General features: G+C 45.4%; 1 protein-coding gene across 3 annotated transcripts in view; it reads right to left on the reverse strand.

Moving 5' to 3' along the window:
* FSTL4 (follistatin like 4) overlaps nucleotides 1-26,999 on the reverse strand; it is a 717,149-nt gene that overhangs the window by 404,726 nt on the left and 285,424 nt on the right. For 2 of the 3 annotated variants that reach the window (XM_047730850.1, XM_047730848.1), the window contains exons 1-2: nucleotides 15,134-15,627; nucleotides 7,208-7,343 (exon numbers count right to left, since the gene is read on the reverse strand). In XM_047730850.1, coding sequence (XP_047586806.1) covers nucleotides 7,208-7,333 — 126 coding nt within the window. In that variant the 5' untranslated portion in view covers nucleotides 7,334-7,343; nucleotides 15,134-15,627. Of the gene's footprint in view, nucleotides 1-7,207; nucleotides 7,344-15,133; nucleotides 15,628-26,999 lie in introns of those variants that run through there. The other variant, XM_047730849.1, reaches the window with a different exon arrangement.

Raw genomic sequence — 26,999 nt, forward strand, 5'->3', positions numbered from 1 at the left:
AGTCAAGCGACAGAGAACTCCTCCCTGCTATCCCTCTCCAAAGGGGAACACGCAAGGTGACTTGAGGCACACAGGATGGGCCAAACCTTCTGATTTCACATGTGTTGGAAAGCCTTAGAAGAATGAAGAAATAACATTTAAAATGTTCACCACGTGGTGTGAAAGGGCACACTCAGCAGCCATAGAATTAAGCTGGGGAGAGAACCTGAAGGCAATCTGAGGTGGCATCCTGGCTACCCTCTCACCTTCCATAGGAATAAACAGAGGCCAGAGAGGAGCAGGGAGTGTCTCAGGTCCCCGGAGCTTGTTTGTGCCAGGCTGGACCTGGAATGCAGAACCCACATGAGATCCTGTGTTCTCATCCAGAAGTAAGCTGCCTTGGGCAGCCTGCACTTCTGAGTGAGAAGGGTTCTATAGGGCTCATGGGGCTCTGCTTCGGTCTCCCCAGTGGAGCATCTTCCAAGTCTTGGAAGTGGGTCAAAGGACTCAAATGGGCTTTACTCCGGACTGCAGAGACATGACCCATGAAACAGGTGGGTTACTAGCATTTGGGACATGCCAGATGTCACTCCCTTCTCAAGCTCCAGAGCTGGGCACTTCTACTCACTTACTGACCGGATGTACGTACTTCAGAGCTCTCTGCCTCCACCTTCCCCTTCCATCCCCACTGGCCCCCTCTACTTCTGTCTGACCTCACTATGACAGATCCTTCCCTCAGGAGCTCCTTCCTCCAAAACATGACAGTATGACACCATCCCTGGGAGGAGAAGGAGGAAGCCCCAGTTAAATCACAAGCTGCCCCTTCCCCACAGGCTGCCATGAGAATTCCCGTCCCCTCTCCACCCTGCAAGGGTCCATTCACAGCTGGGTCCAGCATCACCACTCCCTGCTAAGCCCAGAAGTACTGTCAGGGAAACAGACTTTGAAACTAAACTAAAGTGAAGTTAATTTTATTTTCTGAATTTCATGATAGTCTTTGCCCCAGCCAAGCACAGCATGGAGCTAGGAACTGCTAGTCTCCAGGGTTGGAGACCAAGACCAAGTATTAAATGAGAATACCCAGGTTTTACTTTTTAAAAAAACCTCTTCTTGGGACCAGGTTCAGGAGGAAAGAGACAGGTTTCTCTTGGCCCATGTCTCTGGACTCAAGGGAAGCCCTAAGGCCAAAAAGCAAGTATATGAGAAGAAAGGCCATATGGACAGGTGGCTTCTCGGCCAGAAGGGCAGACTTCCTCCTCCCCACACCAGTGTACCTGAGTCACTGCCATCAGCTCAGGTGCTACCTGCTTGGAGTACAGGGCCCATCTTATCCTATCCCCTCCGTTTCTGGGACCAAGGCCCTCCATCTTCCCAGTGGCTGCAGACAAGACAAGGCCCAGGAGACTCACTGTAGCAACCACAGTGGGTGGAAGCAGAAGGACAACGGCCCTGGCTTGGCAGGACAGAAGAGCAGAGCCCACTCACACAAAGCCTGTTAGAGTCCATCTGACACCATCATGACATTTACTTCTCTCTAAATGGTAAACAAGAGAGATAACCCACAAGTCATAGAGAATAAATCAAGCAGATGATTGGGGCCTGGCAGATTTGATGCTGCCAACTCCCCGAAAAATGGAAATCAGAGCCCCATTTACAACGCATGGCCTGATGTCCTGATTACAAGGGTGGAAAGTTTCCTACAGAAGCATAGATTATTTTAATAGCAGAGGCATTTAAAAAAAGTAGATGAGTAAATGCTAAATTAAGAGGAAGAAGAATAATGGCTTTCTGTGAACTCATAAATGTTCATTTTCCTGGGTCACAGAACTTTTCAGAGCCAATTAAAACTCTATTAACTACGATCTCAAACTACGCCAGGGGCCCGCAGTGCACTAACCAGTACATGGTGGGCAGCTTGCTGGGAGAAGTTAGAGAGGAGAAACCTCCGACACGAAGACAAAGACAGCAACTTCCCCTGTCTGAGGGTAAACACAAAAACAAGACCTTCAAACATGACAACAGCCCAGCAGATGCATCCCCAGAAAAGTCTGGCTGGGCTCTGGGGAAAGGAACTGGGCAGGACACCAGTATGAGTGACAGAGAGACAGTGATGGGTGGGAGCATGAGAGTGTGGGCGGACCCTCAGGATTTAAATCGCCTGCACCCAAACAGTGAGGAACCCTACACACAGAGAGCCAAGCTTGTCTGTCCACTTGCTTGCTTCAAAATAGGTGAAAAAGACTCTGGAAGCCAGGCTACTTCCCTCACCCACCTGCCTGCAAGCCTGCCCAGTGTGAAGCTATCTCCCAGCAGGATGGCACCCTGTACATTCAGCTCCTTTTGCTGACTACAGGCAGCCTTGTCACATTGACAAAAGCTAAAAAACAAAAACAAAAACAAATTAAAAAGCTGGGTTTCATCACCAAACGGAATCTCCTTCTGGGATGTACGCAGGCAGGGTAGAGGGGACTCTCTATGGCCTTTGTGTCCAGTGTCCCCTGGGACCGTAAGTATCAGCATCACCTGGACTCACGAGAAAAGCAGACTCTCAGGACCATCCCCTCTAGCTCTACTGCATGGGCATTTTAACAGGACCCCCCCCCCCCCCCGCTCTTTGCAAGCACACTGAAGTTCAAGAGAGGCTGGTGTAGGGCACAGCCCACACTAACTCCAAAGGTAAGAACTGGCTCCTCCAATGCCCCTAGGAACTTGCAGTACTCGCCACCATCTTTCACCAAGAATACTAGGGATTTACTCGCACATCAGCAGATGAGAGGTTTTGTTCTCCCAACTTGAGCTGAGAAACTAAAAATCCACACGTCTGATGGAGAATTGTCAGTAGGCAGCCATGCCCGAATATTCCAGAATCAGAGAAGAAGCCACCCTCCCCTCCCTCCCCATGCCAGGTCTACAGATGTACAGAGGTCCTGGATCCTCCAAGGGGGTTGTAGCCCGCAGTCCCATGCCCCGGGGAAGGCCCACTCAGGCCCTTTGCTGGGAGAGCTCACCTAGAAGCTCACTGTGGCAAGCCAGTTAAATGTCAGAGTTGGTACCATTGAGTGTCTAGGAATGGGGACCCCAAAGAAAACATCCATAAGACATGCACATAGGTCTACAGATGAGGTTCAGAAAATACCAGCCCGGACCCCAACTGTTTGCAGGGAGAAGGGAGGTGGTGTTCCCACACCCACAGATGGAGGGGCAAGAGGAAGGAGAGGTGAATAATGGATGCCTCAAAGCCCACAAGAAGATCAGCTACTCTCTCCATCACCAGTCAGAAGAGTGGACCATGGGTTGGGGGTGGGAGGAGACCATAACTAGAGGAGCATTGTCTTAAAATCAATCAACTACATAACAGTAACAACACTAAATCAAGAAAAGAACTATTTTTATTTATTTATTTTTTTAAGATTTTATTTATTTATTTGACAGAGAGAGATCACAAGTAGGCAGAGAGGCAGGCAGAGAGAGAGGAAGGGAAGCAGGCTCCCTGCTGAGCAGAGAGCCCGATGCGGGACTCGATCCCAGGACCCCGAGATCATGATCTGAGCCGAAGGCAGCGGCTTAACCCACTGAGCCACCCAGGCGCCCGAAAAGAACTATTTTTAAAAAATTAGTGCCCAGTCTTAGCAGCCTCCATCTTCCTCAATGCCCAACAAATGTAAAAGGAAGCCGGAGCACTCCAGGTCTCTGCCTTAGGAGACACCCCCACCCAGGGACGGGGGCACCCCTGGGTGCAGTCAGTGGCATCTAGGACTAATACGTGCAGAAGGGCAAAGGGATAGTATGTGCTTTCTTAGGCTGACTCTCCTGGGGTTAGGGAGGTGGGTGACCACCCTGATTACTGAGACCACCAGAAACATTTATTCCTCAAAAACTACCCTCTCACAGCTTGCACACATTGAAAACACTGGGTGTCTGACCTCACAGCCCTTCCCTGGTCTGTAAGCACTGAGGCATATTTAGTACAGAACTATAACTGTGGGTCAGAGCAAGGTGGAGAAGGTACAGCAGGATATATGAAGGACACATAAGGCTGTTAACGGCCACCATCCAATCCGAGATCCCAGCGAACAGTGGGAACCCAGCAGTGAGGGCTGGAAGGCAGGGGGAACCCTCCCACAAATGTCTGCCCCTCAGAAGAAGGCGGAGCCCTGGGGCTGACCTCTCTCACTTTCCTATTCTCCCCAAATACAAAATTCTACCAATACTGATTTTAGTACTACATTTACCTTGGCCAGAGAATAGGGGGAAGGGGGAGATTTTAATTATTTTAGAATTTTGTTGAGTTGTATCTCTCAGAACTGTTTCCTCTGAATTCAGAATTTCATTAGTATTCTAGGCCACAGTCTGCCACTCAGTTCTTATTAAAGAGGCACTCCACCCAGCTCCACTTCGTTTCATCTACATTTGTAAAACGATAAACTCCTTGAAGCTATTTCAACTGCAGTCTTTGTACATAAAACAATAATTTAACAAAACTTACATACGCTGTCATTGCTTTACAAATGACTGAACGCACATATGCTCTGGTCATTTCATCCTTATTTACCCTTAGGATGCTCAAGTAATTGGTGTAATAACTTTAAAGGGAAGCCAAATCTTATTAATGCTTTCCAAGTACTTTAAAAATCTGAAGTCAATGAATGTTTTTGCCAAGTAGTACTAGCAGGAAGAAAACACACACAGAAATGTTTTACCATTTAGGTCCTGATTAATTTATGGAGTCTCAGGAAACTCAGTTGGCTATGATTATTCCAGAAAGTAAGACTGTCTGGAAACTCCTAGAGGAGTTTAGCATAGTCTGGACAGTCAGTTATGGACATATTAGTAGCTACAATCCAAAGGAGAAATACCTGGATGTTGATGAGCGACAAGCCTGGCCAATAAGCTGCCTACAGCTTGGCTGGGGGACCATTCATGTCCCCACTGGACATGCACCTGCCGCGCAGGTCGGGCTGCCACGCACAGAAATTACTGACTGTCTACACACTAAAGTTTGACAACACTAGAGTGACTTCACCACTAATACTGAATGTTGAATACCAATCAGCTCAAAAACACAATGAGTCTCTACTGTGCTCTGAAAATTATTGGACATTGTAAGGAAGGGAAACATATATAAAATTGGCTTCCTTCGTCTGCTAACATAAAAATATGGATTTTAAAAAAAAAAGACTAGTTCAGAACACGACATCAAATTTGACCGAAGTGTGCTCCAAGGTTCCAGAGAAAAGATGAGAACCAGAGCTAAGCCCTGGAGGAGAGGAGTCAGTATGTGGGATGAAGGGACAGAATCCAACACATGATGCTAGTGAGGAATGGCATTGAGAGGCCATGCATGGAGCATGGTCAGAATCAGCACACATCAGTTCCATATCCATGTCCTGCTCTATCGGAACTTTGCTGAGGCTGTCCTATATCCTAGGCCCATCCACATGACCATCTTCTCATTTCATCATTGATAAAAACAGACTCCACGAGTACAAGTTATTACACTTTGCAAAAATGCAATGCACAGCCACGAACATTGGATTGATAGAGCAGCTGTTCCTGCATTTGGAGTCCATACAGGCATCATTTCCTTTTCCCGAAACAGCACAAGGCCTGGAAATGGGAGAGGGCTTCATCTCCTGGGCTCTATCCTGATGCGGCAAGAAAAACAACACCCCAAAACTAACCAACAGAAAGCCTCCCTGCCTCGGAATGAGCACTATCTACTCTTTCTTGGTGTTAGGCTGTTAACAGCCAAGATAAAGATGCCTTAGGTTGATATTAACTTACCTTCACTTTACCTCCAGCTAAATCCTACCTTAATTGGTTTGACTCCTTTAATTGAAATAGGCAATTTAAAAGAGTGGGCCAATGAGCCCCAATAGTAAGAAGACTAAAAAAGCTTATCTGTGTGTTTGCCTGTTTGCTTTGCTATTAAATATTCAACAATATATTTGTAGGATCCTTTTCCCTCTGTATGGATATGAGTGTAATGATTAAGCCATCCCATATGGGAAATGCTGTGCTGGCTAGCGAGTCAGCCTCCAGGCTCTTTCAAAAGACCATTAAGTCGTGTCCTTCATGGACTGTGATGGGAAAGAGAGTGACGCTCTTCAATCACCCGCTCACCACAAAAGGAAGCCACGTGAACCTCAGCAGCAAACGTAGGCATTCAAAGACTTCTGAAGCTCGCCAGAGATTAAGGTCTGTAGGTCTGGGATTGCATTAAGATTAAGTAATAATGAGAAAGACATTGTGTCTTTTGATCAAACAACGCATTAATCCTACCATCCATACACCGTGTGTCATTATTCACTCTCTGGTGATGTTGACTTTGGGAGGTAATTTTTCTCTCTCATTCCACAGGACGGGAAACAAGCACAGGGAAAAGAGGCAGGCGTGCACCAGGAAGGCAATGGGAGCTGAAATGGCCGGAGAAGCTCTTGGGCAAGAATTTGCATTTACCATGTCATAAAGAAAATCCCAAGTAGCTGGGATTTTCTTTATGACCCAGGTAGGGTCTGGCACGCACAAAGCAATTTCTGCACCCCCTCACAAGCCCCAAATTCCTCAGGCCTACTACCTGATCAGGGCAAGGGTACAGCTTATGAATCCTCTCCGGTACTTAAGACAAGTTCGTGGAGCAATTAGCAGTGTATAGAGACTCTCTGGGGAGGCATTTGAGAATAAGTTTTTCGAGCACTTTAGAAGCATTTATATATACCTAACATGCCATTAATCATTCTTATCTGTTCATTAAGACAGGCTCCCTTAGGACCCCTACTTGCCAGTTCTTTCTCAGCCTGGTGTTTTTTATCTGGGTACGTGAAAAGGAGTCTCTCTCTTTTAAAACACATTTTGTAATTAAAAGACTTCATTAATTCACATGGGTGTGCTCTACCACTGAGTCTGCATTTTCAGAGTTTTATTAAATATACAAAAAGGCCATTATCTTGAGGCTCTTTGCGGAAGACAAACCATACAACTGAAGCCTGGTTTTGGAATACGTTTTCAGCATTGCAGAGATTTTAGACTATCACTTACAGCATGACATAAAACCTCCTGTCCAGAGCAGTGCATGCTGTGTCCTTCTGTCCCCTGTCAAAAAGGGGGAACAATTTTAACTCACACTGCAATCTAACAGATATAAGCCAAAGGTAGAGAAGAAATCAGATACACTGGCATGGAAAAGCAGCAAGTTTCAAGCATCCTAGCAGGTGTTATGTGACCATACCTCCATCTGTGGGTTACCCACACCCATGTTCAGGCCTCTGCTGGGTCCTGGGTCCATCCATCCCAGCGCAGCTGGCAGGGAGGCCCCAAGCAGCACGAGATGCAGCCATAAGTGTCCCCGTTTCATTTCGTGGAGTCTGTTGAGAAAATGACAGATGTTCAGAATTAAATACCTGCAAAACATTAGCACGTCACAGGGTGGGTAGGTAGAGCTTGTACTCCAGAATCAGAGACACCAGAGTTTAAATCCTACCACCAGCCCTTCTGCCCTACTTTGGAGAAGTTCTAGTACTTCTGAGCCTTAGTTTATTCACCTCTGAAAAGGGTTCCATAATATGTATTTCATGGGATTGTGGTGAGGGTCAAAGAAGTCAGTGTCAGACACAGAGTTAACAACTCTATGCATGCAATGGTGTGGAAAGCCACCCAACACGGCAGCTACCACTCCCTCGACAAGAACCAACAAGGGGGGAGCAGCTGTGTCACTTCTGTTCCATAACTACACAGCCAAGCTTCAGTCCCTTCAGAAAGCGCTGGGGCTGGGCACACAATTAGTGATCGGTGAAGTCTGATGAGGAATTATGTTACATGTAAGGCACCCTGTTTGTGGCTGACGTCTCAGTTTATAAGACAGTGAGCTTCAAAAGGGCATAAGGCTCAAAATCTTCCTTTCAAGACTGTTCCTTCCTGTAGAGGAATTCAAGCACCCAGTGGATAATGGGATTTCAATAACCTTTAAGGTGGTTCCTGAGGCTCATGGGGTAAGAGGTCTGAAGTCCTAAAAGAAATGGGCAATTCAAAGTAACCAAAGAATTACACAAATGAAAAAGCTAAGGATCAGCCACAACAGATATTCAACTCCCTATCACGTGCTGAGGTGCTAATGGGACAAAGACACAGGCTAGTAAACGTGTCCAATCAGCCCTACCTTTTTTTTTTTTTTTTTAAAGGTTTCCACTGCAACCCTGCAACCCTGCAATTCCAACCCTGATTCAGCACCTCTGTCCAAGAAACGCAGCCAGGGAGATAGAACTCATCGTGCAGAATTTACAACTTGTCCTCAAGGAAACCAGAGGGCTTATTGATTTCTGTGAGCATTACACAATTTAGTGCTTAATTGCATGTGGTGCACACGGCATCCTGATTGTGGTGGGGAAGATGGAAACACAGAGCGCTTCGGAGGCCAGCACCCCATGTGATCTGGCCTTGAACTGGTCCAGGGCAGATATCCCAGACAGAAATGATGAGCAGCTTGGCAGACATTACAGGCTGGTGGAGGAGTCCATGCCCTCTCACTCCCATGGTGAGAGCTGTGGGGGATGCCTACTTTGAACAAGAAGGGTTGGAGGTATCCCACCATCACTAGCACTGATCCCAGGACCACCAAACAAATTCACTCCTACCACATTCCCAGCTTCCTTTGGCTGCCTTTCCAGATATGCTTTATATCCCTCACTTGAGACAGAAAATGCCCACATGAAGGAGAAAGCGGGCTAAAAATTATGGCATCTAACACTGGCCTCTGAAAAGGCAAGGTTGTAAGTCATGACGGTCTTTTAAGAAAACATGTCTCTTGTCATACAAATAGTCCACCGGCTTCCATTCCTCTATCTGTCTCTTCATCTTTGACATCTGTTGGCAAAGCTGGAGTGACTGAGACAGTAGTCTGAGTGAGCAATAAACATAGTGTGAAGGTCACGGTCTTGTCACCGTCAGCATCTGCTCCGCACTCTGAGGAAGGCAGAGCGAAGGGCAACGATGCCTCATGCAATGCTACCTGGGACAGAAGTAGAGCATTCCCAGCAGTCCCTGAGCCATGCTCCTGATCCAGAGCTCTGGCAACAGTGTGTGAGTTCTTCACACAGACTGCGGAGCGTGGAGAAAAATCAAAATCAGACCTTAAAGAAAGTAAAAACTGCAACCAGTTCTTCTGAAAATAAATAGGGCAACTCCCTACTCTCCATAAATTATTATCTTCTGAATGCAGAGCCATGTGCCTGGAACTGCAGAAAGCATTTACTAGATTTTTGGAATTTTTTTTTTAACACACCAATACTAAGGGGCACCTAGGTATCTTGCTTTCAGCTCAGGTCATGACCTTGGGGCTGTGAGATCAAGCCCTGTATCAGGTTCCATGCTCAGCCTGGAGTCTCCTGAAGATTCTCTCTCCCTCTGCCCCTCCCGCTCATGCACATATGCTCGCTCTCTAAAATAAATAAATATTTTTTAAAAACACCAGTACTTAAGCTAGAACTAGAAAGACACTACTTCCTACTTTATTTTTGAGAATTATTCCCTACTTATCCACTATGAAACAGTACTCACGGGGCAAGCACATGTACAAAAGGTCTTCTTTTCTCCCCCATCATGTTTTTAAGCCCGAATAAACCAAAAACAGCAAAATAATCAAAACTGACTCCATATACAAATGTCAATTTCTGGAGTTATGAGATATTCAAGCCACAAAACTGACTATTTCGTTTTCAATTTGCCTAGTAATCCAAGACCAATTATGTTTGATGTTTTATTATTAATGGATAGCATCAAAATAAAATCCGTTCACCTCAATTATTATTTGGCAAGCTGCAAAACTATTTTAGAAGGTATACCCAGACCTGTGGTATTAAACCAGTTGTTTCGAGTTGTTGCTTCAGGGAGCCTGGGCTCCAGGCCTATGGCACCTGGACTCATGTCTGGTTTTATCTGGTTTACACTGAGGTTACCCTTAGATTTAAAGACAAGGAAACACAAGAGCCAGGCCAATGACTGAAACATTCCCAGCTTCTTTGTAACATTTCGCTCAGCTTGGCCACCACCAGATGGGACTCCATTTGCACGGTGGATGCCTGTCCGATGTCATTTCATACTCACTGTGATTGACAACTCATTTTATCTACAGGAGCAACAGCCTGAAAATTTACAACTCAAGTTTTATGACAGCTCAGTTCATAAAAAAAGAATTAATATTGGGTCGAAACCAATTTTGATGATGTATGTAATAGCCAAATAGAAGCTATTTCTTTGGTTAGCACTTATGTAACAATAACGTGTGTCAGGCGCTGTTCTAAACTCTTCACAGGTATTAACTCACTTGCCTCACTTCTACTCCATGAGGAGGGCATTAAGAATCCCCTAGCCAGATGACAGAGCAGACAGGCCACAGAGAGGCTAAGCACCCTGCCAAAGCCATGTGGCAAATAAATGGCAGAGCTGGGACACCAAGCCATGCAGCATGGTAGATTGGGTGAGACGTCTGTGCTCTTCACAGCCTTCCTCTGCTGCCTCTCAATACTTTGCGGTATTTTGTTTCAGCCAACAGTTGTTCTTAGCAAGATGGGGAAAACCTAGGTCAAGCAAGATAGGAAATTCTGAGTCTCTCCTTTCCTCCAACAGCTGCCAAGAGCCACACTACTCCAGAGGGACTGAGTGTGAGGAAAGAACCACAGAGCTCCTCTCTGCATCCCTCCCCGGAACGGGGCCACTTGGCACACGGTCCTCAGCTCTCAGAACTGCTGTCTCTATCAGCCAGGAAGAAATGTAGTAGGGAAAAAAAAAAAGAAAGAAATCATGAGGAGATGCACAGAATGCCGGGCAGCAAGAATGCCTCTCAACGGACGGGGAGCGCCAACATGAGGAAGACAGTCACTCCGGGGGAAGGAGATCTGTTGATTCATTACTCCTCACCTTCAAAGAGCCCGACTGATCTTCAGACAGAAGAAAATACAAGGATCTCCTCATTATAGAAATGGCAAAGTACCATCTATAATATCACAAACTCTCTTTTTCAACCTTGAGTTCCTTTTGAGATCAATTTAGGTTCATAAGCTTCATTCAATCCATGCCAGAGTCCTAAGACTGGCTATAAATCTACCGGAGACCTTTCTCGTAAAAGAGCTGGACTGCATTTTCTTTCAAACAACTCATAAAGCACAATCACTGGATATTAAAGACCTGGTTCCCCTGAGATTTTCCACCCAAGCCTCACTTTCCCCCATGATCAAGAGAATTAGGAGCTAGGTTGGCTGTGGTACAGACAGGACACCAGAAGCCTGGAAGGCCAAAGAATTCCCCCCTTGTGGTAGCCAAATCAGGAGACAGATCTAGACTGAAACCAGGCCTCCTGACCCCAAGGCAATGGCTTTGTCTCTTACATTGTCACAAATACATATGGAATGTTGGCATTCTGTCTCAGACTAATTTTGCTTTTCTTAGTGGAGGATGGGCCCTACTAGATCAAGAACCTGCTCTGTGTGCAAAGCACAGGATTTTTCTGGTTTTATAATTAGAAGCCACTACGTGTGCTATTACTTGTATTTAAAATTATAGAGGTACTACAAATTTGTAAGATGTGACATTCAGAAAACTGACTCACTTTTCCAAGAAACTGAAAAATGTGACATAAGAATGGCAAGTGGTTAGGGAGAAATAGGCGTGAATAGGTCGATTCCAAATCTGCCCCACCCGAGAACACACACCAGCATGCAAGTGGTCTGTACTGAATGGGGTCAGAGGCCAGGGAGATGCATAGACACTAAACTGGCAGTGGTTCTAATACAAACTTCCCTTTTCTCCTCTGGGAACCAGCCTTGTTTGGGCACAGTGGGACTTCAGACCCTGAGAGCTTCCAGAGACATTACTCATCAGTTCTCTCTCAGCATCTCTCCCAGAATATGGGAATGTTACCGAATTAGATATTACAATTTAGCCTCATGGAAAGGGCTTCTCTTTGTAACCACCAAGACCAGAAATTATGAAGATGCTTTGGTAAAACCAAGCAATACCACCCCAGCCTTAAAAAGAACAGTAAGTTTTATGACCCTGAGGCACCTCAATTTCCAATCTTTCCAACTAACCAAGTGTATGTTTACCCAATTACTAGAGGGGCATTGTATTTTGCACATGGGATGTTGGCAATCCACAAATGGAAACCACCCAGAGACCACCAAAATCCTGCAGCCTCTGGTATGTCTACCCAATGTTAAAAGGAAAAAAAGAAAAGCCATATTGACCCTAATCTAACACCACAAGGCTACAAATTAATTTCTTCAGAAAAGCTCAGGACCCTAGTTTTGATATCCAAGTGTTTTAAGAAAAAAGGAAGGGGTTCAAACTTCCTAAGATAGCCCCTCAAATACCAACCCAAGGAACTTAGGCATGGAAATGTATCAGGCCACCCCTGCAGCAAGCTATAATGAAGTTACAGTGCACTTTCCATTAATTATCTGCTCTTTATCTTTGGTTAATCGTTCCAACATTTGATAAATTGAATGCCTAAATTAGTCTGTGGACAATAGGTCAATCTATGACACGCCTATATACCAAGAAGTTTAACCCACACACCTGTGAGTTCCAGGAACCCTCATCATTTCAACATTTATACCGCTTAAGTACCACGTTCTCCCAACAGGAGTTCTATTTTCCTCAAAGTCCCATCCTTTGTGTTATGCATTAAGGGAAAGAAAGTATAAGGACATATGTGCTCTTGAAATAATTTCCTAATTTCATCAAGTTAGTAAGCACACAACTGACCACACATAAGTAACATAAGAAGGTTGAATTTGCAGACACATACCAAGAAAGGTAAAATAGGAATTAAAGATATGGGAAATTGTGACTATTCAATGACCTGTTTCTGGATTTTGGTACTAAATCCAACAGAAGGTCACAACATGAAGATCACTTAAAACAAAACAAAACAACAACAAAAAAAAATCCTGCAACTCTGAGATGAAGAGAAGAATCCCGAGCAACTGATGGGTCAAAGTAGAAAAATCCAAACTACCTCTCACATACCCACCTCCTGGACAGAGCAGAAGGGATAAAAGTTCTCCCAAGGCCCATGGGAATAGGCTGGCCCCTCTCTGGAATAAAAATCGATTTCCTGAGATTAAGGAAAATTGAGGGTGGTAAAAAGATGTCTTAGAAAAAGCCACTGGAACAACTTTAACACATTACAGTATATATGAAGTCAGCTATCATCTTGCATGACGTTTGGCTCAGTCTAAAGTCTTGGGGGAGGGAGGGTCTGTTTTCCTAGGATGGAAAGAAAGCTACCAATTCAACTAAGGGTGTCTGAAGAGAAATGCTATAGTAATGCTGCAGCCTCTTCTCACAAAAGCAAGATGGGAAGCAGGCATGGGCCCTGTGGGGCATCAGTTCATGGCTTGGGTTTGAGCTACTGCCTTAGGATTGCTGAAACTCTGGTGTCCTAGAAGCCCCATCACTCTCTCCTTTGACCATGTACTCCCCAGCTGAGCCCTCTACCTAACCACCATCCACATCAAAGCCTGTCCTGGGAGCCAGAAGGGGCAAGCACAGGAACCTACCCAGTCCAGCATAGACAGGACACTGCTAAAAGTCATGTCTGACTTTCCCCTAAGCCTGGTGGCGGGAAAATAACTTTAGACCTTGGATAAATGTCTGAATTGCTTCCCTGTGCCTCAGAGACTGTGATGGAGGCACATTCTCTCTGCACATTTGGTTAAGAGTTGCCGTGCCACCTCTTGATGAAATTGTTTCTGCGTGGCCCACAGAATGTGTACGAATGTTTCTATCTCGGGCACAATTCCCCTTGCACAGGCTTGCAATAAATTTAGGAAGGGAACGGATCAAAGCTACTAACGCTGTTTTTCACTCGCTGGAAACCTCGGAGGAAGCGACACCTAGAGGAGAGCGGAGGAGAGCGGCGGCAGCGCGATTCATCAATGTCGGCGACAATTACAGGAACGAGGTCGGCTGGACTGCGCGGAGGGGGAGGGGGCGACTAGCAGGGGCTACACGGGGACCCGGCAGGGCCCGACTCCCCGGGGCCCCAGGAACTTGAGCTCGCGGGCGCACTGCACGGGCTGCTCGCCACGTCCCGGCCACAGTGAGAAATCCTGCTGCTTGCAGCGGATTTCTGCCCTTGCCAGAGTGGCGGGCGCCGAAGTCCTCAGGTGGCAGGCCGTGGGCCAGTGCGCCGAAGGCGCCGCTTCCTCAGCTCAAGGGGACTGCTAAGGCTCGGCGCAGCGCTCGGCCACCAACTCGGGGCGACAAGCGCCCAAAGCGCAGCGCTCTGTCTGCGTCGCCTGAGTGCCCCCCAAACTTGAAACCGGTCTCCTTTGCTGGTGCAGAGAGGGGCGGAGATCACCCACCGCACAAGCTCTCTTAGGACCAAGCTCCCTGCCGGAGCGTGCCCCAAACAAACTGCTCCCCAGCGACTCCTCAGCAGGGAACACTGGTCGCTCTCTTGTAACAGAGACTTGCTGGACAGAACTGGAGCCGCTGGACAGAACCAGAGCCGCGGGCCTCGCGGAACGAGGTGGTGCGCCGGTCCCTTCTCCTCAGCCTCCGCCGATCCCCAACGTGCAGACGCGGTGGACCTCGGGGGAGCGACAGCCAGGCGGGGCGCAGCGGGCCCTTCGGGCTGCAGCGCGGACATGCAAGTTTCCCCCGCAAAGCTGGAGGTAGGAGGCAGCGAGTACGCGCGCTCCGCACCCCAGCCCGGGGCCAAGGGCACCGAGCCCAGCCGCGGGGCTGCCGCTCGCCTAGCTCTCCGAAGCTGCTCGGGGGCCCGAGTACCGGGAGCAGCGCCTGCGGGGTCTCCGAGCCCGCGAAGGCTGCGGGCTCGGTTCTGCTCCGCGCGCCGGCCGTGTCACTCCTATACCTACTGCAGACCGGGGCCACCAGCCTCCGCACCCCAGCTTTTCCCCGGAGTCCTGGCCGGGGCCGTGGTAGCCCCGGCGAGCCCGAGTCCCGTGGTCCCGTGTCCGCCGCCCGCCAGGGGGGCAAACTTGGCTCTCTGGAGCCGGCGGTGAGGACAAGCGAGCGTCCGTCCGCGCAGGGCCCTGCAGGGAGACGAGGGGCCGCGGGCGCCGGGACCCCAGCGGGACGCAGCGGGACCGGCTGCTGGCGGCGGCGTCTTGGCACTCTCCCCGCGCCCGCGTACCTGAGGTGGCCGCGGCCGAGGGAAGACCAGGTGGCCGGACGCGGTCAGACAGGAGCGCCTGAGGCGGCGGTGGCGGCGACCCGACCCCGCGTCCTTCGGTCGGTCTCTCCGGCTGTCGGCGGGTCCCGGACGCGCAGGAGGCTGTCTCGGCTCCAGCTCCGTGAACCGCCGCCGCCGTACCACCGCCGCCGCGGCTGCCCTATTTCTGCCGCCGGGACCGGAGCTCGTGACGTCACCCTCCGGGCCCCGCCTGCCCAATCGCCGCCACCTGTGCGCGCGGCCCGCCCGCCGCTCAGACCCGCGCGGGGCCCGCCGCAGGTGCGCGGAGCAGCCGGGCGCGCACGCGGGGCGCGAGGACTCCCAGAGCTCCAGGGCGATCTCTGAGGAGGTGCGCTTCAGCCTCTGGCTCTCTCATAGAGATCTGCAGGCCCTTGCACTTCCCAACACACCCCTCTCTGCTGTCCTCCCGCTCTTTCGAGGGCCGAGCTCTCCAGCCTGTGCTCTCAAGGTGCACAAGTGGTCTTAATCAGCCGCCATAGCTGTGGAGCCTAGTCAGGCCAGTACACCTTGCCCTTAGACGAGTCCCTGGAGGCTAACTGAAGTGACACGCCCCCTCGCTGAGAGCCAACAACCTACGAAAGAGCAAAGTTTTTATCTCTCTCTCCTGACTCTGCCCTCTTCCAACTGGAGAATTAACAAAATCCTGGGCATACAACGGCAGTCCCAGGTGACGTGGGCTTGGCCTGGCCAAGCTGTGACAAGAGGGTGCCCTATTCTCCCTTCCAACAAGACATTTTCACTGCCCTGACTTCATCCCCAAGCCTGGATCTCTGTTCACCATCCAGAACTTTTGGAGACCCCCAACCCAGTTGTCATTTGCTTTCATTAATTCATCTAGAGATCAGTCTTGGTGCCCAAATAAACTGTAAACACTTTTGTAACAAGTAGCACATACACACGCACCCCAACCAGTGGTCTATCTATAGCCCAAGTCTGGCATCAGATTTAGGAGTATGATCCTAGCTAGGCCAGGCTAGTAGCAACTAATGGGCAGGAGACTTTCTGGGGGACTGCCCCTTGCTCTATGTGGGCACCAGGTTGTGCAGTAGGACAGTGTCTGGTCTATGCCCCTGTGATCTCTTCTGGCCTGGATGAGGGGACAGAGAGGATTCTCCTAGGATAAGTTTAGTTAAATATCAAGAGAAGAGGAAGAATAAGGAGAAAAGGTATTACATTTGCTCTTTCCTTCAACAGATACTGGGCCCCTCCTATGTACCAGACACTTGCTAGGTGCTGGGAGGATGGCAGTGGGTGAACCAGCATGGTCCCTCCACTCACACATGTTTCTGTCTGGGATCACCTCTCTCCCTACCACTTTCCAGCTTATAACCCAGGCCAGTCATATCTCTTCTATAAGTATCAGTTTCCCCATCAGCAAAATGAGGAGTGCATGAGACCTGGGTGACTTCCAGGTGTCCATCGTTGTGACTTCCCACTTGGAAACCATGATGTGGGCTCAGAAGGACAAAGGCCATTCCATCCTCCATGCCCTAGGGCCTTGGCAGGAATGATGCTCTCTCATATTTGACCATGAATCTTTGCCAAGGCCATCCATGACTGAACCCCCAAGGCTGGCTTGAAGCCAGATTCTGTATAGCTGGACTGGGGAAAGGATGGCACTTTCCATCCTGGGAGTGAGTGAAGAAGGACTGGACATAAAAGGAAGCTGGGGAATTTGGAGATAGGCTATGTCTCCTTCTGAAATTTAATTCTAAGTCCGTGGACAAGATGGAGCTCCACAGCTCAGAGACTGGGTTTAGCTCCCCTCCCACACTTTGAGGTGTTTGGAAAAGCAGATTTCAGTTCTCTGAGCACAAAGTCCCTGAGTCAGCCTAGTGGCCCTATTACATAACCAAGGCAGGCCTTGGCGTGTGTCTTTTTAGTAACTCTGGGTCATATGTAAACCAAGGTCTGTAGAGTGACCGAGCTCTGAAATATCTCTGTTTAGTGCAGCAAACAGGGACTGGACTTCCACAGACTTCTTTGGCTTCTCCAAGAAGTGGGGAATGTAGCTGCCACAAACCAGATGTGTAGAATATCCCTTGGAGAGAAAGCTAACATCTGAAGTGAGCTATTGTGGAATTAAAGTGTGTGGAATTAAAGTCATCTTGGAATAAAAAAGGTGAAGTGTGAATGACAAAATAAAACAAACCTTCCGGGCAGTGGCATAAGATGCCAGCAGACCTTGACACCTCTATGAATTGCTCTGTGCTTTGACCTCTCAGGGCAATTCTTGGTTAAATAATAATACTCCCCCCAACATGGAAAATATGCTAGATTCCACACAAAGAACTTGCTTGCAACCCTGTTTCAGAATTTGCAAGCATACTGATGCTTCTCAATGGCAAACTGGGATGCTTGGCTAGAAAAGCGGCGGGGGTGGGGGGGGTAAGTTTTGAATTCATGTAATTCAGTCAGTTTGGAAGGAGGAAGTTAGAAGGAAATAAGTTTGGATGACTGCCTCCAACCCCCAGTGTAAGGGATTGGTGAGCAATTTCCCGAAACAGACTCAGAGACACGCAAAAGGAAGTGAGCGCTGTGTTTTCGCAAGATCAGGAAGGTCAAAAATCTCCTATAGGTATTTACTTAACCAGTTTTAAAACTTTCTTCTATTTCTATTCTTACGCAAAACACAGCAATATGATCAAATACTGCAGCCAAACAGTGGATCTCCTACAGGTCATTCTAGCGTACTGCGGTACATCAGGTCACGCAGAGAGACCTCAGAGCCATGGGATTGGGAAGAAGCAGGGAACCTCCTCGAGGTTCAACCACACGTTTCCCTGTCACTAGCTATGGGTCAGATCGCCCCGGGCTGGTCAGACAGTGCCCAGAAACACCTGTCGGCAGCCAGACTCGGAGGGCATGTGAGAAGGTAAAAGGCAGGAAAGGGTCTTCCTGGTCTTGCACAACTGAACGGAACACTCTGCTGCCTGTCTGAAAAACATCTGGTAAAATCTTCAACCCAAACTTTGCAGTCAACTGAAGAACCAGTCTGGCTCTCTGGATAGCCCCAGACAGAAAGGCATGAGGGCCAGTCCCCATCTTGCCTCTGCCATACATTGACTGGCCGGGCGTCTCCAGGCCTAGTGTCTGCATGTCTCAAGTGGGAGTTGGAGGTGGGCGGGCTGGGAGGCAGTCATACTCAGTCAGTTCCTGAGGCCATTTTCCATTCTGCAAGGCCATGCCTTTATTTTGCTAGGAATTACAGAAGTGAGGACCACTCTGATCTAAGAAGAGCTGTGATGTTAAGGACTTTTCCAAGTTTTCTTAAACCATGGTCCACTTAGTCATCAAGAAATTAAGGGAATGGAGGCAATAAATTAAAAATTCTAGACCTAAAATCATACTCAGAAATAATTGTTTAACTTTAATTTAGGGAGAAAAGTAGCCAGCATGGAGATTAAGTAAGGTATTCCTTCAAAGGTAAGTGTGACTTGGGAAATTTTTCAAGGCAATGACGAAGCGTTGAAGAATGAGGATTTTAATTAAGAAGCTGGGATGAATGAAAAGCCACAGTGAGGGAGAGGGAAGAGTGAATGGGTAAAAGTGGAGAGCATGAAAAATAAAACCCTTCACCGTGGTATTAATCCAGAGACAGAAGTCCCATCCGGCTCCCAGGGCCTAGGCTGAGGGTACCAGCGGCCTGAGGAGGCCCCCAGGTAGGAGGAAATGAAGCTGAATCCCTCGTGGAGGATGTGTGCACAGGGAGAATGTGGACTGACCAGTCCAGGCCTCCAAGCCACAGAAGACCACCTCTTATACGGGGGACAGGGGAGAGAGATGAAGTGGGACGATAGGGTGAAGGGTGGGGGCAAAGAGAGGGGCCAACCTCCTTACTCAACCTGATTTATTCAGACTCATAAATTTTTGCCACAACCCCATTTTCCCACTAATCAATTTTATGGAGCCATAAATAACATGCCAATCAAAAAAAATAGATCATTCAAAAAGATGAGTGCTTACCTTATGGACACCTCATTCCTGTGAATATATGTTCCCCTCAGATGCGCAGGCAGTATAGTGGGGCCCTTCTTGAGTATTCTGAAGAGCACTGAGCCAGACGAGGATCTGTGAGCTGGGACTAGACTTAGCTTATACAGCATCCCAAATCTGAGTAGCCACACTGACCACTCCACCTCAACCCCCACACCCTCCACTCTGCCCCTACCCTCAACCCCACTTGTCCTGCTTCCTGGCCCCTCGGAGCTGTTCCCACAGCCTCAGAGACAGATCCCTCTGCTGATACTGCCACCATCTCAAACCAAGAAGCCCTCCTTGCCCCCAACATGTGGCACTAAAATATGGAGTCATTGGCCTCCATCCATGCCTGTGCAGTGGTCAGACCAGCCCCCTGGGGACTCTGGTTTCCCCACAGGCTGCCCTCGGGAGCACAACATAGAGGGGTGGGAAAGGTCATGACGGAGGGGAGGACTTGACCAGCAGGAGCTGGTTACAGGAGGAAGCCAGCAGGTAAATTCTCCCTTCCTTCACTGGTTGGTCTGTACTGAGAAACAGCGTGCCCTGGGTCCTGTGTAAGGACATCCCCAGAGACGAAGCCCTGAGCTACATGACAACAGAGCTGGGCCTTCCATATCTGCTCTTTCTTCCTCCTTGTTCCTGCTTCCTGGGATTGGACTCCTCCTCACTGAGGTGCTCTGTTTTCTAGAGAATGCAGAGGAAGGAAGGAAGAGTGGTGACTCTTTTCAAGAGGGCAGCTGAGAATTCTCTCTGAGGATGAGGAGGTGCTGAGAGCAGAGACAGGAAGAAATGAGGGGACGAAGTAGGACAAGATCTTGTGGGGAGAACATGCAGGCAGAAGGCACACCAGGTATGAAGACCCGACTGGACATGAGTGAGGCTGATGTCGCTAAATGGAGGGACCAGGTGGGCAGTTGTTGAAGAAGGCAGGGAGGTGGCCAGGGCCAGATCACTTAGGGTAGCTAAGCCCCTCATACACAAGGACTTCGGATCTGATTTGATGTGTAATGGGAGCCACTGGAGGGTTTTGGGCAGGAGAACAACATGATCTAATGCAGGTTTTGAACATCGCTCAGGCTGCTGTATGGAGAACAGACTGGGCAAAGGGAAGGGTCTGGTGGAGTGAGGGCAGTCAGCAGCTGTTCAGCTGTTGAGGTGTAAAGCTGGGTTTAGCTCATTCTCCTCACCAGCAGCACACCAGCTCCTCATGTTTATTGATTGCTAACTGTGCATTGGGCACTGGGCCTAACCTTTTGTATGGATTGCATCACCAAATTCTCTTAGCACCATAAGGTCCCCATTTGATAAGAGAAGCTCATAGAAGTCACACAATTTATCAAGACAGTTTGTCTCACAAATGGCAAAGCTGGGATTTGACTGAGTCTGCGTTCATAATCTATGAACTATGCAATGCTGTGTCACTTACACACAGAGTGTATGTATATGGCAGCTAATACGTATCTCAAAATATGTGTCCTACAAACAGGTGCCTAGAGAACCTTCTGGTCTGAATCTGCTGGTGTATTTCCTTAATTGTCCTCAACCTGATCCCTTGAAAACCCAATGCATAGTCTTTCTCTCTCCTCTGCCTACAGAATGTCAATTCTGTTCAGCATAGTCATAGTCGAAGCCAATCATTGGGCTCCTGTTCTCTTTGCAGGAACTGGCTAAGAGGAGAGCAAGGAGCCCAGTCTGGCCAAGGACAGGTGAGAGAAAGTCAGTTGGAGGGATAAAAAGATGCACAGGGGAGGGGATGTGGGAGGAGAGTGGGCGGGGAGAAGTGCCTGCATGGCTCAGTAGGTTAGGTGTCCAACTCTTGGCTTCAGCTCAAGTCATGATCTCATGGGTCATGGGACTGAGCCCCCTGTCTGGCTCCATGATCCACATTCTGGGAGTCTGCTTGAAGATTCTCTCCCTCCACTCCTCCTGTCACTCCTGCATGCATGTGCTTGCACTCACACACACACTCTCTCTAAAATAAATGTATCTGTTAAAAAATTTTAAAAAAAAAAGATGCAGGGGAAGAGATGGTGATTCTTTTCTTTCTTGATACTATCATTAACTACAAGGGTCCAGTCGGCCCACGGTCACCATCTTGTGAGCCGAACAGCAGTGAAGTTGACCATGAAAGATGGCAGAAGAGGGAAAGAAGCTAAGACCTTATGGATACCATTGAAATGCTGAAATCACCACTTCTGAAGCTGCCCTATCTCGGGTTCTTATTTTCCTCATGACTTAAATCAGTGGGGTTTGGATTTGTTCTTACTTAAAGTAGAAAACATGGCAAATGAGAAAGAAGCGCAAATGTACATAAAAGCCTGATCCATTATTTGCCTTTAGACACACAACATGAAGGATTAATACTGTCATCATCCCACTTCATTTGTCTAAGGACCCCAGGCTAGTCAAAGGTTGAAGTCCCCAGACTCTAATCCAGAGCTCACATAGAGAGAATCTTCATTTGCAGAGAACATTTAATTGAGCAGGACCCTCCATTTTCTAATTGCCATGGATAAAAGGCAGCAGACACATAACAAGTGACACATACGGGGCACGTTAAAGCTGATAAGTGCACATACATGCGTCAGTCACCACTGCCTACCCAGATGTGACTCGCAGACACTTCTCACTAAAACCATCCTAAAAAATCTGAAACGGGTTTTGCCATTTTTGTGTGGCCTTGTGATGAGTGAGTGACTTGAAATCTTAAACAAGGATATCGTATTAAATATTGTATTCTACAGTCTGCTTTAATGCGATTATTCATAAGATACATAATACACAGTCATTACAAAAAATTCTGCTTTTTTCATTTAACAGTGAAGGCACGGTGTTTAATTTTATTAAATTATATAAGAGAAAACATAATTTTCAGATAAACATGCTAAAAATGAAATGTCATCTCTTGTTTGGGGACTGAATGTATACTAAAAAATACTCTGGGATTTTACTCCATAATATAGCATCAAGTTGAGGCAAACACTGGTTTCCAAGAATCGATGTCTGAAATTCTGGAATTTTATGCTTAAAAAACGATAGTTTTATTTTTATAATTTCCATGTTTTGTTTATAAATGACAGGAGGGGAAAGATTTCAGGCCGCTATTTGCAACTACTCTGCAAATAGCACATTGTGGGTGTAGAAAGAGCCTTTATTCTCAATAAATGAAAAGCCAAATTGGACATAATTGTCACTCTATTTTCTCTCCTTAACACTGTTTTTGAAGTACCAAAGACATCTTGATGTTCCGTAGAAGAGTTTTTATCAGATGAATGTGATTTACAGATTGGTGAAGGTAATTTTAAGTAAGATTGTAGTCTTCCCATTTTTTGCTCCTAATTATCTTGTATTTCATTATCAGGTTCCTTATGTTTCTAGTCTTTAAACACAATCTATTATGAGCAGAAATCAAACATATGTCTAAGAAGAAAAACAATTTAAAATATAACAGTCTCAACCATTCTGTGTAGCCAAGAAATAAAGGGAGCGATAGAGCCATGAACGTCCTCATTTGAACTCCACCTAACTGCATGTGTGCTCACTCGTTACACACCGACAGGCTTGCTGCCTTTTCTTACAAACATGAAAGAAAAATTAAACAATGTATCACTTATTGATTTTTTAATGAAAACTTCCATTCTGAAATCATTAGAGACTTCGCATAGAGTTGTAAGAAATACCAGAGCAATCATGGGTACTGCTTACCCAGTGTCCTCCAGTGACGACATCTTGTCAAACTATCATGTCATAGAACAACCAGAATACTGCCACTGATGTAGTCAAGGTACAGAACCCTTCATTCACCCCACCGACTCCTCCTGTAGCCCTTTCATAGCCACCATCTATCTTCCTTCCCTCTGCTCTTACCCACTCATCCCCAACCCCTGGTGACTGCTAACCTGTTCTCATTTCTGTAATGTTATCATTTCAACAAAGCTATAAGGGGGATCATACACTATGTAGTCATGGGGGATGGTCTTTTTCCACTCAACATAATTACCTCAAGACTTGTTCGAGTTGTTTCCCTTGTCAGTGGTTTGTCAGTTGTTTCCCTTGTCAGTGGTTCCCTTTGTGGTACCGAGTAGGATTCCATGGTATGCAAGAACCTCATTGGTTAAACCACCTGACTTGTTTCCACTGGGGGCTCTTACAAATAAAGGTGCTATAAACATTTCTGTACAGGTTTTTTTTTTTTTTAAGAAATAAGTTTTCACTTCCTCTAAGATAAATACCCATGAGTGCAATTGCTGGTTTGTATGAGGGACATATGTTTAGTTTTTGAATAGCCAAATCATTTTTCAGGGTGTTCTTACCATCTGACATTCCCACCAGCAATGCATGAGTTGCTTCTGTTTCTCAGCATCCTTGCCTGCATTTGCTGCCATCGCTACTTTTTATTGCAGTCATTCTGATAGGCATGTAATGATATCTCGTTGTGATTTTAATTTGCATTTCCCTAATGGCTAATGTTGTTGAACATCTTTTCATGTGCTTATTCTTGATCTGTATAGTCTCTTTGGTGAAATGCCTCTTCATGTCTTTTGGCCATTATCTATTTGGATTGTTTGGGGTTTCTTTTTTGTATGTTCATTTTTTTTTTCTGTTGTTGAGTTTCAATAATTCTATATACACTCTAGATACTAGTCCTTTTTGAGTAGGTGGTTTGCAAATACTTTCCCTCAGTCTATCGCTTGTCTTTTCATCCTCTCCATAGGGTCCTTTCCAGAACAAAAGTTTTTAATTTTCATGCAGTCAAATTTATCCATTTTTCTTTTTACAGATCTTACTTTTGATGTCAAATCTAAATCCAAGATCCCAAAGATTTTTTTCACATAAAAGCTTAAGAGTTTTACATTTTACATTTAAATCTGTCACCTCTTCTGAGTGAATTTTTGTACAAAGTTTGAAACTTAGAATAAGGTTCACTCTTTTCCTTAGAATGTCTAATTGTCCCACATCATTTTTTTTGAAAAGGCTATATTTACTCCATTGAAATTCTTTGCATCTTTGTAAAAAATCAGTCAGGTAAGAACTGCAAAGTTCCTAAAAAACCAAAACTGTCTAAAAAAGAAGAGCAAAGTTGAAGACTCATACTTCCTGATATCAAAATTTACCACAAAATTACAGTAATCAAAACGGTGTGGTATGGGTATAAGGATAGACAATACAGACCAATGGAAGAGAACTGAGTCCAGAAATATATTCCATGGCCAAATTATTTGCAGAAAGAACCCGTAACTATTCACTACAGGAAGAACTGGGTGTGGATTCCAATCTCACACCATTATAAAAATTAACTCAAAACTGATCACAACCTAATGTAAGAATTAAAACTATAAAACCTTAGAAGAAAACTTTCCTGTTTACCTTTCAGGTGTAAATTTTCATGACCTTGGTTTTGGCAATGGCATACTCAGATATGATCCCAAAAGCATGACAACAAAAAATAAATGGGATTTTTTCAAAATTTAACATATTTATGCACTTAATGCAAGAACATAATCAAGAAAATGGACAGACCATCTAGAGAATGGGAGACAATATTTGAAAATCATATATCTGAGAAGGGATTAATATCCTGAACATATAAGTAACTCTTACAACTCAAACAACAAAAAGACAAACAACCTCATTTTAAAAATAGTGAAAGGACTTGAATAGACATTTCCCCAGAGAAGATATTACAAGTGGCCCAAGAGTACATGAAAAGATGTTCAATATTCTTAGTCACTAGGAAAATGCAAATCACAAACACAATGGCATACCACTTCATACCCATTACAATGGCTATAAAAATATTTTTTGAAAAAAGGAGAATAATAAGTTTTGGCAAGGACCTGGCTAATTGGAAACCTCATACACTGCTGGTGGGAATGTAAAAAGGTTTATCTGCTGTGGAAAACAGTGTAGTTGTTCTTCAAAAAGTTAAACACTGAATGACCACATGACCCAGGAATTCCAGTCCTAGTTATATGCTTTAAAAAAATTTAAAACAAGCTCTCAAAGATTTGCATACAAATGTCCATAACAGTACTACTGACAAAACCCAAAAGGTAGAAACTACACAAATGTCCATCAGTGGATGGATGGATAAACAAATTGTGGTAAATAAATACAATGAAATCTTATTCAACCATAGAAAGGAATGAAGTACTGAGACATGTGACAACATGGATAAACCTCAAAATAATAGGTCAAGTAAAAGAATCCAGACACAAAAGGTCACGTATTGGATGATTCCATTTATATGAAATACTAAGAATAGGTAAATCATAGAAAGAAAATTGGTGGTTGGAGAGAGGATTGAGGAGTAACTATTAATGGTTAAGGGGTTTTATTTTGGAATGATAAATGTTTTTGAGTTAGATAGAGGTGTTATTTGCAAAACATTGCAAATGTACTAAATGCCACTAATTTGTTCCTTTTTAAATGGTTTTCAGTTAAATGAATTTTACTTCACTAGAAATAAAAGAAAATATTCGGTTAAGCATATTTTCTATTTCTGGGTTCCCTATTCTGTTCCATTGACTTATGTATCTATTCCTCTACCAATATTTCATAATCTTGATTACAATAGCTATAGAAGTCTTGAAACTGGGTATAGGTATTGGGTAATTGTATAATGACCTTATTTATATCTACAAAAATAGCTACTTCAATTTTGGTAGGAACTGTATTAAACCTGTCTCTAAATATGAAGAGAATTGACATCTTTGCTATGTTGAGTATGCCTCTCCATTTATTTAGATCTACTTTTATTTCTTTCAGCTTTAGTCTCTTTTATCAGCATTTTTTAGTCTTCTCTTTCATTTTTTTAGTTAACTGTTTAGTTAACTGTTAATGGTTTTATATTTTTAATTTTGGTATGCATGTGTTAATTTTAGGTATATAGAATTACCATATATAGGTATATAGAAATACCATATATAGGTATATAGAAATACCATTGACTTTAGTAGATTATCTTGTATCCTATAATTTCCCTGAACAAACTTTTTATTTCTTGGAATTTTTTATTCAGATAATCATGTCATCTTCAAATAAGGACCATTTTATTTCTTTGTGGCATGTTTGTCTTTTATTTCCTTTTCTTGCCTTATTACATGGGCTAAAATTTCTGGCATTATGTTGAATGAGAATCTTAAGAGCAGACCTCCTGTTTTGTTCCTGATCTTAGAGAGAGAATGTGCACCTTTTCATAACTGTGTACAAGGTCAGCAGTAGATATTTTGTAGATGGTCTTTATGGATTTGAAGTTCTTCTGTATTCTTATTTTTTAAAGTTTTTATTATAAACGGATTGAATTTTGTAAAATGTTTTTTTTTCTGAATTGATGTGATCATGTGATTTTTCTTCTTTAGCTATTTATATGGTAAATAACATTGATTGTTTTAAAATACTGAATTAGCTTCACGTCTCTGCAATAAACCCCACTTGGTCATGGTATATAGTTCTTCTGATACTTTGCTGAATGTTCTGTTAATACTTTGTTTAGGATTTTTGTGTCTATATTCATGAGGAAAATGGATCTTTAGCTTTCTGTGGTGTTTTGTCTGGTTCTGGTATCAGGGTCACATTGTAAAATGAATCAAGACACCTTCCCTTCTCTTCTATTTTCTGGAACAGATTGCATAGAATTGGTGCTAAGTCTCTTGGTATAATTCTCCAGTAAAACCATCTGGCCTTAAACATTTCCTATGGGGCAATTTTTTACTATTAATTCACCTTCCTTAATAGTTTAGAACCAGTCCAATTATCAATTTAGTTTTAGGTGAGTTGTGGAAGTTTGTGTTTTTTGAAAAATTGCTCCATTTCTTCCAAGTTG

This window comes from Lutra lutra, chromosome 5, assembly GCF_902655055.1.
Source record: "Lutra lutra chromosome 5, mLutLut1.2, whole genome shotgun sequence".
NCBI lineage: Eukaryota > Metazoa > Chordata > Mammalia > Carnivora > Mustelidae > Lutra > Lutra lutra.